Here is a 15,178-nt window from a genome sequence, read left to right as displayed (position 1 = left end):
TGTTGTGACTAGCAGTTGAACTGTCACGTGAAACGTGCAAACCTGTGATATAGACGCTGATACTTTGTTTTGACTCGCTACTGCACATAAACCAGCCTGCGTCAAAGGCTAGAATTACAACAAACGAGTTATTGCCGTTTTATTTCGTGCCTCATGTAACCTAAATTCAACTACAGGTAACAGCACTCGTTCTGCCGATGAAATTAAAACAACGTCACGAAGAAATTCGCATATAAATTATTTATTTGCTGTAGGCAAATACCACAGGGTGCTCCATGTATACGAATGTCGAAATCGTCGTTTGAAAAGAGAAAATACGCAAGCAATAATTTGGTATCTATAGTGCTTTATTGAATTAGATCAGGGCTAACAATTTGATTAAAGCCATACACAAACATGAAAAGGAGAAGTAATCACTCAAGATTTCACATAAACCTGACTTACAATGCTTTAGAATTGGCGCTAGTACATTACAGAAGAGTCAATTAGGTTTCTTCCCACACATCATACTTCATTCAATTTTGTTGTGCCGCCGCGGTGGCTCAGTGGTTATGGTGCTTGGCTGCTGACCCGAAAGACGCGGGTTCGATCCCGGCTGCGGCGGTTGAATTTATTTGGAGGAGAAATTCTAGAGACCCGTGTACTGTACGATGTCAGTGCACGTTAAAGAACCCCAGGTGGTCGAAATTTCCGGAGCCCTCCACTACGGTATCTCCATAGCCTTAGTCGCTTTGGGACGTTAAACACCATAAACCAAACCAATCAATTTTGTTGTCTCATAAACTGGGCGCCATTCTCCCACTTTCCAGCGCAGACAGCTTCGGATGGGTAAACCTACGCGCTAGGCTATCTGGTTGGTTTGGTTTATGGGGTTTAACGTCCCAAAGCGACTAAGGCTATCAGAGACGCCTTAGTGGAGGGCTCCGGAAATTTCGACCACCTGGGGTTCTTTAACGTGCCCTGACATCGCACAGTACACGGGCCTCTAGAATTTCTCCTCCAAAAAAATTCAGCCGCCGCAGCCGGGATGGAACCCGCGTCTTTCGGGTCAGCAGCCGAGCACCATAACCGCTGAGCCACCGCGGCGGCTCGCTAGGCTATCTCATTTTGTCTGAAAAAAAGAAAGTGTGCCGGGTTGCAAAAAAAGTGGGGCTGAACCGAGCTCCGAACCGGTTCGGAACGGTTCCTTTGAATCGTTCCGGTTCGGGTTCAGTTCCAAGATGGCGAATAAAATATGGGTTCGGTTCGTCGGCTCCGGTTCCGGGTGGAAATTCGGTTCCGGTTTCGGGTTCAGGTTAGGTTCCGGTTCGACACCCTGCCCAAAACTAGCAAGGCTAGAACCGTTTATCCCCCTGATTAACAAGTACAAATAATACACCTGTGCTTAAGAATACACTTGAAAATCACCTTTTGTGAAGTTTTGAAAATCTCTTTTGTATACGTGTACGTAATATTCTATATTTCAGTGTTTTCGTTGTTATGACTGTCAAGATGCTACAAATGAATTTCGGGCTCCTGCCGCGCTATTTCTTGTCAAATTGCAATTTTCCTTCGTGTTCATTACATATGCGTTTGTATCCTTTGTACCTTTGTGCTTGTCATCAACAGATGTCAACTCGAAATTTGCAATCCCTTCTCTTGCGTTGTCTTGTGCGAGTTTTTACTGATGACTCTCTTAGTCCCTCCCCTCTCTAATGCGCAGAGTACCTTAAGGGCAGAAAAAAACGAAATTAAATTTAACGTTCATTTGCACTGCACGGCACATAAATACCCCCGAAAGGAGAAGATTGGATAGTCGTCGCCGTAGCTGAGTTGGTAGAGCACGGGACGCGAAATTCGAAGGCAGTGGGTTAGGATCCCACTGGCAGATTGTGGTTGTATTTAAGGCGAAAGCCTTCGATGTCTCATACTGTCGTCAGCAGCCGTGTCGGCAGACTTGTCCGCATTTTAAAAAGAATCTGCGTCGAGGTTTGGAATCGAACCAGGGCCTTTCGCATTTGAAGCAGAGACGCTACCACTCCGCCAGGAAGGCTCTTTTTTTTCTTTATTGCATGGAAGAACTTCCGTAGAAAGGAGGAAAACTTCAATCAGACTGGTTCGCGTCTCAAGTTACCGGGCTGCTTAATAGGAGCCCGCCATAGCCCTAACTCAACACTGCATCCCCATCAAAACATCAAAATTCAGGGAGGCACACACATGCATCTAGGCACGGCAGCCAGCTTGGAGGTTCTTCGCGTGCAGCATATATACACTCCTCACCAAAGCACACTGTTCACGAAACACAGATTTGGACGATCTTGGTGGCTCGGCATTTCTGTCCATCATACGGCTTTTCCAAAGACTGAATAGTCCCATCAACATAAACAGATCATAAGGCATAGCAGAGTTTTTGTCAACAGGCAGAAATCTAATAGTGTATGGTGTAATTTCAATGTCCTTCTTAAGAGTTCGTTGTAGTATGTCCCAAAAGAACATGGCATCACGGCACAGGATGAAGCAATGATCAATTGTCTGAGGCACGTTACACAGACGGCAATTCACATTCCAGGGTGCAAACATCCCCTTGTCATTAAGAAATGTCTTGACAGGCAGCGTCGCTGTGTGTAGTTTCAAAAAGAACGTTTTAGCGGCTGCCTGAATGCACATCCGCCTAACACGCTTTAGAACACTGATGTCCAAAGACCCCAGATAAGGCTGCCGATACAATGGTGTAGGGAACAAAGACTCAGTGAGGGCCTGGGTCATCTGTTTTCTCGAGAGGCTATGCAGGTAACCTAAAGAGAAGCGCACAGTGAGGAAATTGAAAGTGTCGGCAACCTCCTTAAGGAATCCCCATAAAGTCCCCTCACAAGCCTGCACAGTCGGTGCGAATAAGTAAGGGAAATGAAAACTAAGCCGCCTAATGAGCACAGCTACCAGAAACGGGTGGTTTGTCGATTTTAAAAAGAAAAAACGGGAAACAAGTTGATGCACGAACAGGTGAACAAGACCCACTCCACCACCCTCTAAGGGAAGGAACAAGTTGTCTCGCCTCATGGGCTCCCATTGAGAGCGCCAAACGAATGTTGCAAATATTCTGTGTATTGCTTGCACCTTCCTCCTCGCACAATGCAGGACTTGAAGGACATACGCGAGCTTTGCAAACAAAAATATGTTACAGACCTGTGCCCTCGCAAACACTGAGAGTTCCCTACCCATCCAAGCCTGTGTTGGCCGCCGTAGAGTTACAAATTGTGAATCCCAGTAGGCTGTACTGTTGCGAACTGGGCGCAGCGGAACGCCTAGGTACTCAAGAGGGCTACTGTCCCAGCATATGCCACCGAACTGGCTTCGCCTAGTTCCCCAATAACCCAACCAAAAACCTTTGGATTTCTCTAAATTAAGAGCCGCGCCTGATACAACACAGAACTGTTTAGTCAAGTTTAGAGCCTCAAGTACACTCTTTTTGTCAGAACAAAAGAGGGCGACATCATCAGCATAGGCTAAAACTTTAACTTCACATTGAGCCAGAGAGAAACCGCGGATAGCTGCGCTGTTACTTATACTGAGACAGAGGGGTTCCAGATATAGGGCAAACAACAATGGAGACAGTGGACATCCTTGACGAACGGATGCTTCCAGTGGTATTGGTTTCGTTAGCTCCTGATTAACAATAACCCTTGTATAGGAGTTCTTATAGCACAGCCTTATGCGTTTGAGCAAGACGTCACCAATATTAGCATACTCCAAGACCACGAACAAGAAATCGTGCCGAACTTTATCAAACGCCTTCGCCAAGTCAATTTGAATCAGAGCTACTTGGCCTGTCTCATCTGATACTGTCTCTAATACTGAACGTGCAATATGGATATGTGTTTTAATACTGCGGCCTCTAATACCACAGACCTGATGCGAACCTACCAAGTCCATAATGACTAGCTGCAGACGACTGCTAATAACCTTGGCACAACTTTTGTAATCAACATTGCAGAGGGAAATTGGACGATATCCCTCAACAATTTTCAACCGATTAGTATCTTTGCTTTTGGGAATTAATATTGTGTGCCCAGAATAGAAAGTGGGAGGCAGGACACTCACATCATAAGATGCTTGGAAAACTTCCATCAAAACAGACACTAGGTAAGGCGAAAAGGTTTTATAGAATTCGCTAGTAATACCATCTGGCCCAGGAGATTTCTGGCTCCGCAGGGCAGAAATGGCTGATTGAATTTCATGAAAAGTGATAGGTTCCTTCACTATAGCACACTTCTCATCGTCAAGTCGAGGGAAGTTTCCGAGTAAGGAACTGTAATCGAAACCCTGATTTGGATCTTCGCAACTGCCAAACATCTTTCGATAATAGTCAAAGAAAGCAGCAAGAATACCAGGCGCATCGTTGTATGTGCAATCACCATACTGAATTTCCAATATTTCCTTCGCAAGAGCATTCTCTTTTTCACCACTCAGGGCCCGACGAGAAGGTTGCTCATCAAGAAACCTTCGGGACCTAGATCGTATCAAGGCCCCCTTAGATCTTTCTGTCGCAAATTGTTGAAGCTCTGCTTTTACGTTATAAATCTCTTCGAGATAGGCACCGGGCTTATCCTCTCTAGCTCATGTAGCTCCGTTAGGGTACGCCCAAGCTCACGAAGGTGGTGTCTCTTCAGGAAAGCGATTCTTGCTGAGGCCTCAATTGCCAAGTTTTTGATCTCCTGTTTAAACAAATCCCACTTTTGAAAAACGGACAGATCACGGCGTGACCATACGTCCTTCAAACAAGTAGGTACAGCACGCTGAAAGATTTCGTCTGAGAGCAGACAGTTATTCATCTTCCACAACTCCCATCGAGGGTGAAGTACATGCCGAGTGTACCTCCCTATCTGAAGAGACACCATACAGTGGTCACTGAAGAAGATCGGCCGCACCCAGTAGCCAAACACACTTGCTAACGCGTCTACAGAAACGTAAATTCTGTCAAGGCAAGCATTAGAGGAAAACTGAGAATGAGTGAAATGCATACTGTCGCCTTTTTCCTGTCCCACGTCCACAAGACTATATTCAGAAACCAAGTCGGTAAGTAATGCAGCACTAGGGTCGTATCTCTTACATACCACTGATCGGTCCTCATCCCTACAAACGCAATTAAAATCTCCCAACAATATAATTTTGCGGTCCGTGCACAAATGTTCAACTAATGACAGAAAGAAAAGCCTTCTATCGCGCTGCTTTGTGGGGGCGTAAACACAAATAATCCGCCACTGTACACCTGAAATTGTGAGATCACAGCATATAAGTCGCCCCTCGTCATCTATGCAATAAGACATGGCTGTTATCTCTAGCGTGTTCGCCAGGAATAGCATACAACCTCCTGATAAGCCTCTCGCGTGGCTAACAATAATGTTGTATTCCGACAAAAAAGGCTCCAGAGCAGCTGCTGTATCTTCATAAGAGGACAACTTTGTTTCCTGGATAGCGGCCATACACACACTCCATTTGTTTAAGAGATGCCGTACCTGCTGTTGCCTCCTACGATTACGCATACCCCTAACGTTAAGGGTAGCGACTTGATATGCTGCGACGCTCGCCATTTTTGGTGCCAGTCTTAACAAACGCCATCCCCTGGAATGGGGTGGCCCGCCTCCAAATTGGCAGCCTCTCGGGCAGACATCGCCCTCCTCTTTAACGCCACCCTTCCCGTGGCCTCTACACATTGTGCCTTGTGGTCAGCGCCATCGATACACACCTCGTCAGCATCTGCTGGACGTTTCAAAGGTGCGGTGCTGTCCATGTCTTCCTCTGAAACAGCCAAGGCCTCGGCCCACGAACCCGAGGGGAGCACATCACTCGCTGCCACACTAACAGCCGACAGAGAACCGGACACGCCAGAGATCGACGCCACACACGGCTCACCGTAACCCTTCAACGACGAAGCAGAATCAGCAACAGAGGAGGATCGGCGAGCATTCACTGGCTGTATCGCCTCGTCTGACTCCACAGGAGGCATATCTGGACGTTGGCCTGTGGCGACGAGGTGTTCCTGTGCAGCAAGCACAGCAGTCTCTGTAGCGCTCACGGGGGGGGGGGGGAGGGGGGGGGCCGGGTCCGGCGGTTTTCGTTCTGGAGGCGCGGATGCTAGATGGCCAGTCGCTTGAGATTCCGTGTTGATTTGAGGTGTTGAAGCCTTCTGTTCCCTATCTATTCGATGCTCACGACTTAGTTCTCCGGTCGCGTCGACAACCTCAGACACATCCATGATGTGTTCTGATGCCACGTCATCTTCCCGTGACCACTGGCCTTGACGCAGCCTGTCAGCGTACCTCAAGACACAGTTCTCCGCAGTATGGCCAAAGCGTCGGCACTGGGTGCACCGAGGCGTGCGACACTGGCGCCGTACATGCCCAACCCGGCTGCATCGGAGGCACAGTGGAGGTCTCCCTGGGATAAGGACTAATGCCTGCACTCCATAAACATTAAGTGTGTGTGGGATTGTGCTTGCTGACACTCCATCCTTGAGTGTGAGGGAGATTTCACGGTTCGACGTTTCCATATGCTCCATCCCTGGGCACCGCCACTTTTCACGCTCCACAGACTGAATCGTGCCATAAGGCTCTAATGCTTCCACAATCATCCGGTGTTCCATATAGCGGGGAAGCCAAAGGAGCTTAACCTTGACGTTCTTAGTATCCGGGTCAAACACCATGCACCGCAGTCCTTTGACAGGAAACTCCGCTTTGTTAACAAGCTTCTGTTTGGAAGAACTACTCTCGCAGGTAACCATCCACACGTGGCTCATTTGGTATTGACCAATGCACAAAATTTCCCGGAGATCCAATATCTGTGCGAGTGCGTCACGGAAGTCAGGCGCTCGGTACGGGCGACCCTTAAGGTCAGCATGCAGGAAAATGGTATTAAGGACAACATTACCGGTAGGCAATCGGGGAAGTACAACTTTGTACGAGTCCGTAGTGTCCTGAGACGTCGCTAGACCTCGGCCAACGGCCGATGCGCTGTTTCCAGCAAGGAGCACGTTGAAGCACAGCCGCACAGGTTTGAGCGTGAGTAAAGGTGCATCTAGTGAATACATGGCTCTCGTAAATGAAATATACCAAAATAAAAAATAAAAATAAGAAAAGGAACAAAAATAAACAGTAAAATAAAATAAAAATATAAAAAACAAAAATAAAAAAAACCAAAATAAAAAATAAAGTGAAAAATTAAATGGGAAAGATAAAATATGAAAAAAAACTGTGAGCCAAGAATAGGTTTCGTTTTGCGGCAATTTAGAGACGCAAAGTGCCCCTGAGTTTTTTTCTCCTGCTTCCTAATAAAATATTAGTTACTTCAACTATTGATCTCCCATTGATAAACATCGCCAAATTGAAAGAATTAGAGGTCCTTACTCTCCTTTGTTTGGGAGACTGTTGGCGTCCGTCGTGTAGGTCATAACGACCACCTCTTTTTTTTTTCTTCCCTGGTCTGTTCAATAGCTTAACGACGGCCGTGGTTCTGGCTGTCTTAGTGTCATAGGTAGCAAAAGAGGACTTTCGCGCACCTACCGCCCCCCATCGTTCGATCACGTTTCACGTGTGGCACTCGGGGTAATAGAGGACGTACTACGTCCGCTCCTGTGGACGAGTGTGGCGCTGGTGAACACTCTCAAGGCTTGGTTGCACTGCCCATAATTACCACCGAAAGCAGAAGATTGGACAGCTGTCGCCATAGAAATACGCAGATAGTGGCTTCAAATCCCACTGGCAGATTGTGGTTGTTTTTGTTCTGATTTCTATTTAATTATTAATTATTTAAACGGTTCATTTTCCACTGATCAACGCCACAAAGCAGAAAAAAATCCCCTATATCTGACATGATAAAATTCCGGCAAAAGAGCACTCTCCACACGAGACATGGTACAGTACGAGCGCAAACTGACAACTAATTTTGTTCGTAGAACGCGCCACTATGTAGAGAAACAGAAAAAAAAGCATGCGCTGTCAATACCGCGCATGTTACAAACTATAGACAGCAAGGCCGAATCTTACAACTTCTTATCAAGAAAGGCCATTTCACTGTTTTACAGCTCAGCAGAAGAATCGTCGATACAATCACGCTCATTTTTCTTTATGATATAGGCTTCCATCAGTTCTGGAAAATGTTTAGTTGGGCTAGTTGGTATGGATGTTTAATAAAACAGCGCAAAAGACGACGCACCAGAGAAAGGAGAACACAGGACTGCGCTCGTCCTCTGTTCTCTTTTCCGTCGTTTTTTGCGCTGTTTTATTAAGCATCCATCAGTTCACGTGCGATTGTGCTGCGGCTCATGCTCAGAATTCTTCTTTCACCCAGCAGCGGCCTGCAGTCCCGGCAAGTCAGAGAATGTTCAGGCAAGTTTGAACCCACCCCAGTTGATAACGATAGGTCATGTTCCCGTGCACGATCGTTAACGCAGCGTCCAGTCTGGCCTACGTACTTTTTACCACAAGTTAATGGTACCTCTTATATGAGAGCGACGGCGCGTTCCCCAAAATGCTTAGCGTGCTTCTTGCCACAAGAACTTTCCTATGTTCCTTGTTTGGTGATGCGGGGGCATAGCTTTACCCGCTTGAAAGCTGCAGTAAACACCATTGGCACCCTGAACTTACCCCGCAACATTTATGTTGTGGGACGCCCATAACAAAAGGTTTGGTTTGGTTTGGTTTATGGGGTTTAACGTCCCAAAGCGACTAAGGCTATGAGAGACGCCGTAGAGAAGGGCTCCGGAAATTTCGACCACCTGGGGTTCTTTAACGAGCATCGACATCGCACAGTACACGGGCCTCTAGAATTTCGCCTCCATCAAAATTCCACCGCCGCGGTCGGGATCGAACCCGCGTCTTTCGGGTCAGCAGCCGAGCACCATAACCACTGAGCCACCGCGGCGGCCCCATGACAAAAGGAGCGCGAAAACAAGACGACGGACGGAGACAGAACAAACACCACGAGCGCTCGTGATGTGTGTTCTGTCTTCGTGCATCGTCTTTTTTTTTTGGCCCTCCTTTTGTCATTTATGAGAGATGTTGACTTGCCAAACCTTCCACCTTTATGCACATAAACACCATACATAAACACCATGAACAACATACAAATATTGCAAACGCGAAGAAAACTTCAGCGATTGAAATTTTTTTTCCTACTCAAAAATAACAATCTCTCCATGAGCCCTGATTTCTTTCTTAAGCCGATCACAACCCGACTAACACGACATCGTCACACGGAATCACTAACACCGTACAGCGCTAGAATCAATGCTTTTAAATACTCTTTTTTTTCCCCCACAAAATAACTCAATGGAATGAACTCCCCCCTGAGGTTGTAAACAGCATCGATGCCATTAACAAAATTGCTTATTGATAATTGCTGAGTTGTTTTTCCTTGTTCTTCACTATGTTCTATTACTGATATGTTAGTTTCTTCCATGTTATTTGCCGCGCTTCTTTTTATGCTATTTTGCCCCTACAGCTTAGACCTATCTTTGGGTCTGCAGTATTCTATAAATAAAAAATAAAATAAAATAAATACGGAGTCGCTATCGGCCTGCCTTTGCATTCCGACCTTTTTGCACGCTTTTCCTTTCATCCTTTCGCGCAATTTTACCATGTCAGAGTAATTCACCAGCTAGCCCGACAGCTTGTTCTACTTAAAGATCTCTATGCTCCACGGTTTCGGTGACTGCTGGCTTCCGTTTATTGCAGAAGTCAGCAATAAAAAGTAAATAAACCATCGTGATTAATACGTTAGCGTTAGAAGTATCCGTGCAAACGAAAATGGTGATGGCCGTAACGCGTGACGTGCGTGGAACCTTCTGAAAAATTCAGGGGGCACTTTGACTGTCTAAAGTGCGTAGAGGCGAAAGCCTTTTCCGCACCACTTTGACTGCTTCTGGGGCACTGGTGGCGTCACATATAATTGAGTACTAATTACTAAGTGATAACGAATCACTAATTAACGGTTAATTACTGAGTAATGTCTGAATGCTAATTAACTGCTAATTAATGACGCTTAAGCTTCGCATTTAGGAGCGGAACACGACGGCGTGTTTGTAGCGCTGCCAGGGAGTCCACGGAACAGAACGCCACCACCCGTTCGGTGCGATTGATTGATTACAAACATCTTTATTTCTTCAATGTTCTCAGAGCATGTGGGTGGGCCGCCTAGTCCGGTAGTCCACTGGCTGCTGCTGCTGCGCTGGCCCTCCCCACCAGCCAGTGCTGACGGTCAGGATCATCGCTGAGCAGAATAGCCTCCCACTGCTCCTCCGAGGGGATGGGAATGGGGTCAACGAAGGAATTATATTGGCATGCCCACACCATATGGTAGAGGTTACCTACCGCTCCACAATGTGGACACTGCGGAGAGTACAGTGTAGGGTACCACTGGTGTAATTTAGCTGTTGTTGGGTATGTGTTGGTTTGTAGTCTCCTAAGGGTGTTCTCTTCTAACTTGTTGAGGGATTTGTGTGGTGTTGGGTACTCCTTTCTGGCTGTTCTGTATGGCGCAAGATTGTCAGCATACACTGCTAAACCTATTAGGTCGCGGCACCTTTCATGGTCATCAGGGGGAGACGCCCGGTATAGAAGAGCTCGGGCATGCCTGTGGGCGGCTTCGTTTCCTCCTGGTAGTTCCAGGTGACCGGGGAACCAGATGACTGAGACCTGGTTGGGTGGATGCTTAGTCAGCAATGACAACCCTGACTTGTGAATTAATCCGTTATTGAAGTTGCGACAGGCGTTCTGGGAATCAGTGAGCACAACGGCGTTGGGGTTAGATGCTACAGCTAATGCAATAGCTGCCTCCTCTGCGTGAGTGGGGTTAGATGTTTTCACTGAGGCGCAGTTTTTTCACTATCGACCCTGAAGGCGTTGAGACCACAATAGTCATGACTCCATTCTTTGGTCCTGCTGCGTCCACGTAAAGGGTGTTAATTTCCTTGTCCCATTTCTTCTGCAGGGCTTCACCTCTTGCTTTCCTCCTCTCGGTGTTATATGCGGGATGCATATTCCGCGGAATGGGGTGCACGTTTATGCGTCTTCTCACATCGCATGGGACCTCTTCCCTTTGGTCAATTGTATAGGGCAGATTAACATGGATTTTATCGAGCAGTTCTCTGCCGTGTTTTGTAAGTGCGAGCCGATTCAGTTGTGAGAGCCATTGTGCTTCCCACATCTCTTTGAGGGTATTATGTACTCCTAGAGCCATGAGCTTTGCCGTTGGCGTGGAGTTCGGTAGGCCCAGTGCCGTCTTGTAGGCTTTCCTGATGAGTACCTCCAACTTTTCAATTTCCGACCTGGAGAGGTTAAGGAATGCCGTCCCGTACATTATCCGAGAGATCACGAAAGCTTGCACTAAGCGGATGGTGTCCCTTTCCTTCATGCCATGGTGTTTATTTCGGATACGATGTCAGCGCACGTTAAAGAACCCCAGGTGGTCGAAATTTCCGGAGCCCTTCTCTCCGGCGTCTCTCATAGCCTCAGTCGCTTTGGGACGTTAAACCCCAATAAACCAAACCAAACCAAACCGATGTATCATGCGGAGGATTTGCTCGGTGGATGTTTTAAGCCTCTTCATAGTGGTGGTGTTCAGTCGCCCCTGCGGGATATACTGCCCTAGGATCTTGATCTCCGTGCGTTTCTGTACTGGGTGGTTCTCTATATACACCGAGATGTTCTGCGCTAGGGGTGTCCTCGGGTTCTTCAGGATTAGCAACTCGGACTTTTCCGGCGCACACTGGAGGCCTCTCTCCCTGGCGTACCGGTCCACCGTGTCGGCTGCTGCTTGAAGACGCTTCTAGATCTCGGCGTCACTCCCCGAGTTGCACCAGACAGTGATATCATCCGCATACAATGTGTGTTTGATGCCGGGGATTTCTGAAAGAAGGCCTGGTAGATCTTTCATAGCCAAATTGAACAAGAGAGGTGACAGTACCGCCCCTTGCGGAGTTCCCCTCGGGCCTAGAGTGATGGGATCTGATTTTATTCCACCGAAGTTTATAGTGGCTTGCCAGGCTTATAAGAAGTTTTTGATATAGTTGTAGGTTCTTGCGCCACAGTTGATATCGGCGAGGCTTTGCAGGATGTTTTTATGTAGAACGTTATCGAACGCTCCTTTCAAATCAAGTGCCAGGATGGCCCTTGTCTGTGACTTGGGAGGTGTCTCAAGGAGGTCATTGTACAGGTACAAGAGGGCGTCCTGCGTCGATAGGTGAGGGCGAAAGCCGAATTGAATATTAGGTAGGAGGTTGTTTTTTCTAAGTATCTACTCAGTCTCGTGTTGATGACCCTCTCTATGAGCTTCCCCAAACACGAGGTCAGCGATATCGGTCTTAGATTATCCAGTTTAAGGGGTTTGTTCGGCTTCGGAATGAACCGAACCTCGGCTGTCTTCCAGGATATTGGTAACGTTCCTGTAGCCCAATGCTGTTCGTTGACGCATTCCACCAGCGAGGCGATGCCTTGCACTTTGAACGCAACGCTTTTTGAGGAAAGGAAATGGCGCAGTAATTCTCTGTCATCTCGGTGGACACCTGAACCGCAGCGTACAGGAAGGGAGGAAGTGGGAGTGAAAGAAGAAAGACAAAGAGGGCCCGTAATGAAGAAAATGAAAACTGTATTTGAGGAAAGGAAATTACGCAGTAACTGTCTTACGTATCTCGGTGGATACCCGTCATATTTCAGTCGGGCACTTTTGTGACCTAAAGTGCGGTCACTGATGTGTGGTTAAGATGTTAAGCTTCGCCTATAAGAGTGGAACGCGACAGCGTCTTGCAACGCTGCCAGGGAGTCCATAGAACCATAAGCCTCGTGTCCGCGATTTTTCGCCTCGTGTCCGCGAATTCAGAAAAAAGCTATGGAAATACGGGAAACCAAGAAAAGATTGGGGTGAAAAAGTGTCGCTGGTTTTCAACAAACTAGATAAACGGTGAATTGTACTTTTGGGACAACGAGAAATGTGAAGTGTCACCAATTGCAGCTCATCCGGTTACACCGGTACCTTTACTAACCGAGGCAAAAAAACCAAAACACAAGTACACGGGCTGTATACGCAAGCACCGTCCACAACGTCCCAAATAACTTTCGTGAACATTAATGCGCGTAGTATTATCAATAAGCTCGGTCCCTTGGAATCTTTATTATTAGGTTTAAAGCCAGAATTCATGGCTATAACAGAAACTTGGCTGACAAGCGAAATCAAAGCCTTTGAAGTAATTCCCCCCAACTACTCCATAGCACGCAAGGACAGGCTGATGCGGGGCGGAGGCGTGGCATTAGTGATAAGAAAAGATATACATTTCGTTACGTTACCTGAAGTTGAGGGGGTTGAAGTAATTTTTTGCAAACTCTGCTTTTCTGATTCTGCAATCGTTGTGGGTTGCGTCTATCTTAGTCCTTGTTCTGATCCTATCATACTTCATTCATTGTATAAGTATATGCAACATCATGTTAAGGGGGTGAGACTAATACTTTTAGGGGATTTAAATCTTCCTGATATTAACTGGAATACACTGCACCACACCTCACTCAATCTTCCTGATATTAACTGGAATACAATGCACCATACCTCACCTTGCTCTGATGTTGTTTTTGATATAATGCTTTCTTTTAACCTCTCGAAAATTGTAACAGATCCCACACGTGTGCAAGGAACCAGCTCTAATGTTTTAGATTTATTTTTCCTGAGTAGTCACTTCTCCTGTCGAGAAACAAAGGTTGAAATTTTAAATGGCCTGTCTGATCACAAACTTGTAATGTGTTCTGTCCCGCATCACTATCGTGCCCCTTGTTTTCCATCTACAATAACGTACCCAGACTACAACCGAGCTGACGACACTACCATGCTTGATACTTTATCACACGAACTAACACCATTTCAGCAACTCTCAGATGACATAAATACTGACATAGAAACATTGTGGCAGATATTCAAAAACGTGTCATATTGCGTTACTAATTATGTGCCAACCAAGACTAAGAGAATACGCAAACGTAATCCATGGATAACTCGAACCGTAATTCATGCCAAGCGAAAAGTTCGACGGCTGAAAAAAGTGCAGAAACGCCATCCATCACCAAAAACAATTGAAAAAATAAACTCGGCCATCACTGATTTGAAAACCAAAATAAAAACAGCTAAAACATTTTACTTTACTAATACGCTGACTCGTTTCTTAAAAGATGCTCCCCAAAAGTTCTGGCGTCACGTGAACCCTAAATCACGAAAAGATAACCAAGCTTCTCCAGAGGAAAACAGAAATATTGCAACCACGCTGAATACCTACTTTACTTCTATTTTCACTACAGACAACGGAATTAAGCCTCGTATTAGTTTTTGCTCAGGAAATAAATTAGAGCCCCTTACTGTAACAGAAACAGGAGTCTTAAACCTCTTATTAAACTTGGACACAAAGAAAGGATCAGGACCTGATGGAATCTCTAACATTTTCTTGCGTAGATATGCCGAATGGGTAGCAAAATATTTAGTAATACTTTTTAAAAAGTCATTGTCATCGCACACCATTCCTAAAGAATGGAAAATAGCTAAAGTGACACCTATACACAAAACAGGAAGCATATCAGATCCCTCAAATTTCAGACCAATTTCACTAACAAGCACTGTATGCAAGTTACTAGAGCACATTATCTTAAAGCACACAACAACCTACTTAAAGGAAAATCAAATTTTAATACATTTTCAGCACGGCTTTCCGAAAGGAGTTTCTACAGTCACACAACTAATCGAACTTACACATGACATATCCTTCGCTATTGATCAACAGAAACAAATTGATCTCATTTTCATAGACTTTTCGAAAGCTTTCGACCGCGTATCACATTCCAAGCTTATTATGAAACTTAATGCAACCCTTGGAGCTGGCCCTATAGTAGATTGGATCGCTGATTATTTGACTGACCGTAATCAATTCGTCGAAATTAACAATGCTAAGTCCGAAACAGCTAATGTTACATCCGGCGTGCCACAAGGAAGTGTTCTTGGCCCAGTATTATTTTTAATTTTTATAAACGACTTACCTACTAGTATTTCTCACAATATTAAACTCTTTGCCGACGACTGTGTACTTTACCAGAAAATTAACTGCGTCAATGGCTATATAGCTTTAAAGAACGCTTTAACAGCAGTGACCAAGTGGTGTGAAGAATGGCAGATGACT

The 15,178-nt window shown here is 45.9% G+C and overlaps 1 protein-coding gene across 1 annotated transcript; it reads right to left on the bottom strand.

Moving 5' to 3' along the window:
- Positions 1 to 5,491: 5,491 nt before the first annotated feature.
- On the bottom strand, positions 5,492 to 6,814 carry LOC149327432 (uncharacterized). The gene has a single exon (XM_089563508.1). The coding sequence runs from the start codon at positions 6,770 to 6,772 to the stop codon at positions 5,582 to 5,584; it is 1,191 nt and encodes a 396-aa protein (XP_089419634.1). The 5' UTR covers positions 6,773 to 6,814; the 3' UTR covers positions 5,492 to 5,581.
- Positions 6,815 to 15,178: the final 8,364 nt, after the last annotated feature.

The sequence above is a fragment of the Amblyomma mixtum genome, chromosome 10 (genome assembly GCF_055824585.1).
Source record: "Amblyomma mixtum isolate Tamu chromosome 10, ASM5582458v1, whole genome shotgun sequence".
Taxonomy (NCBI): domain Eukaryota; kingdom Metazoa; phylum Arthropoda; class Arachnida; order Ixodida; family Ixodidae; genus Amblyomma; species Amblyomma mixtum.
The sequence above is the reverse complement of the archived record's forward strand: the minus strand, read 5'-3'. Positions and strand labels throughout refer to the sequence as shown.

What these genes read in the sequence shown, in the direction of transcription:
- LOC149327432 (XM_089563508.1), bottom strand. Translation starts at nt 6,772, where the DNA reads ATGAGCCACGTGTGGATGGTTACCTGCGAGAGTAGTTCTTCCAAACAG.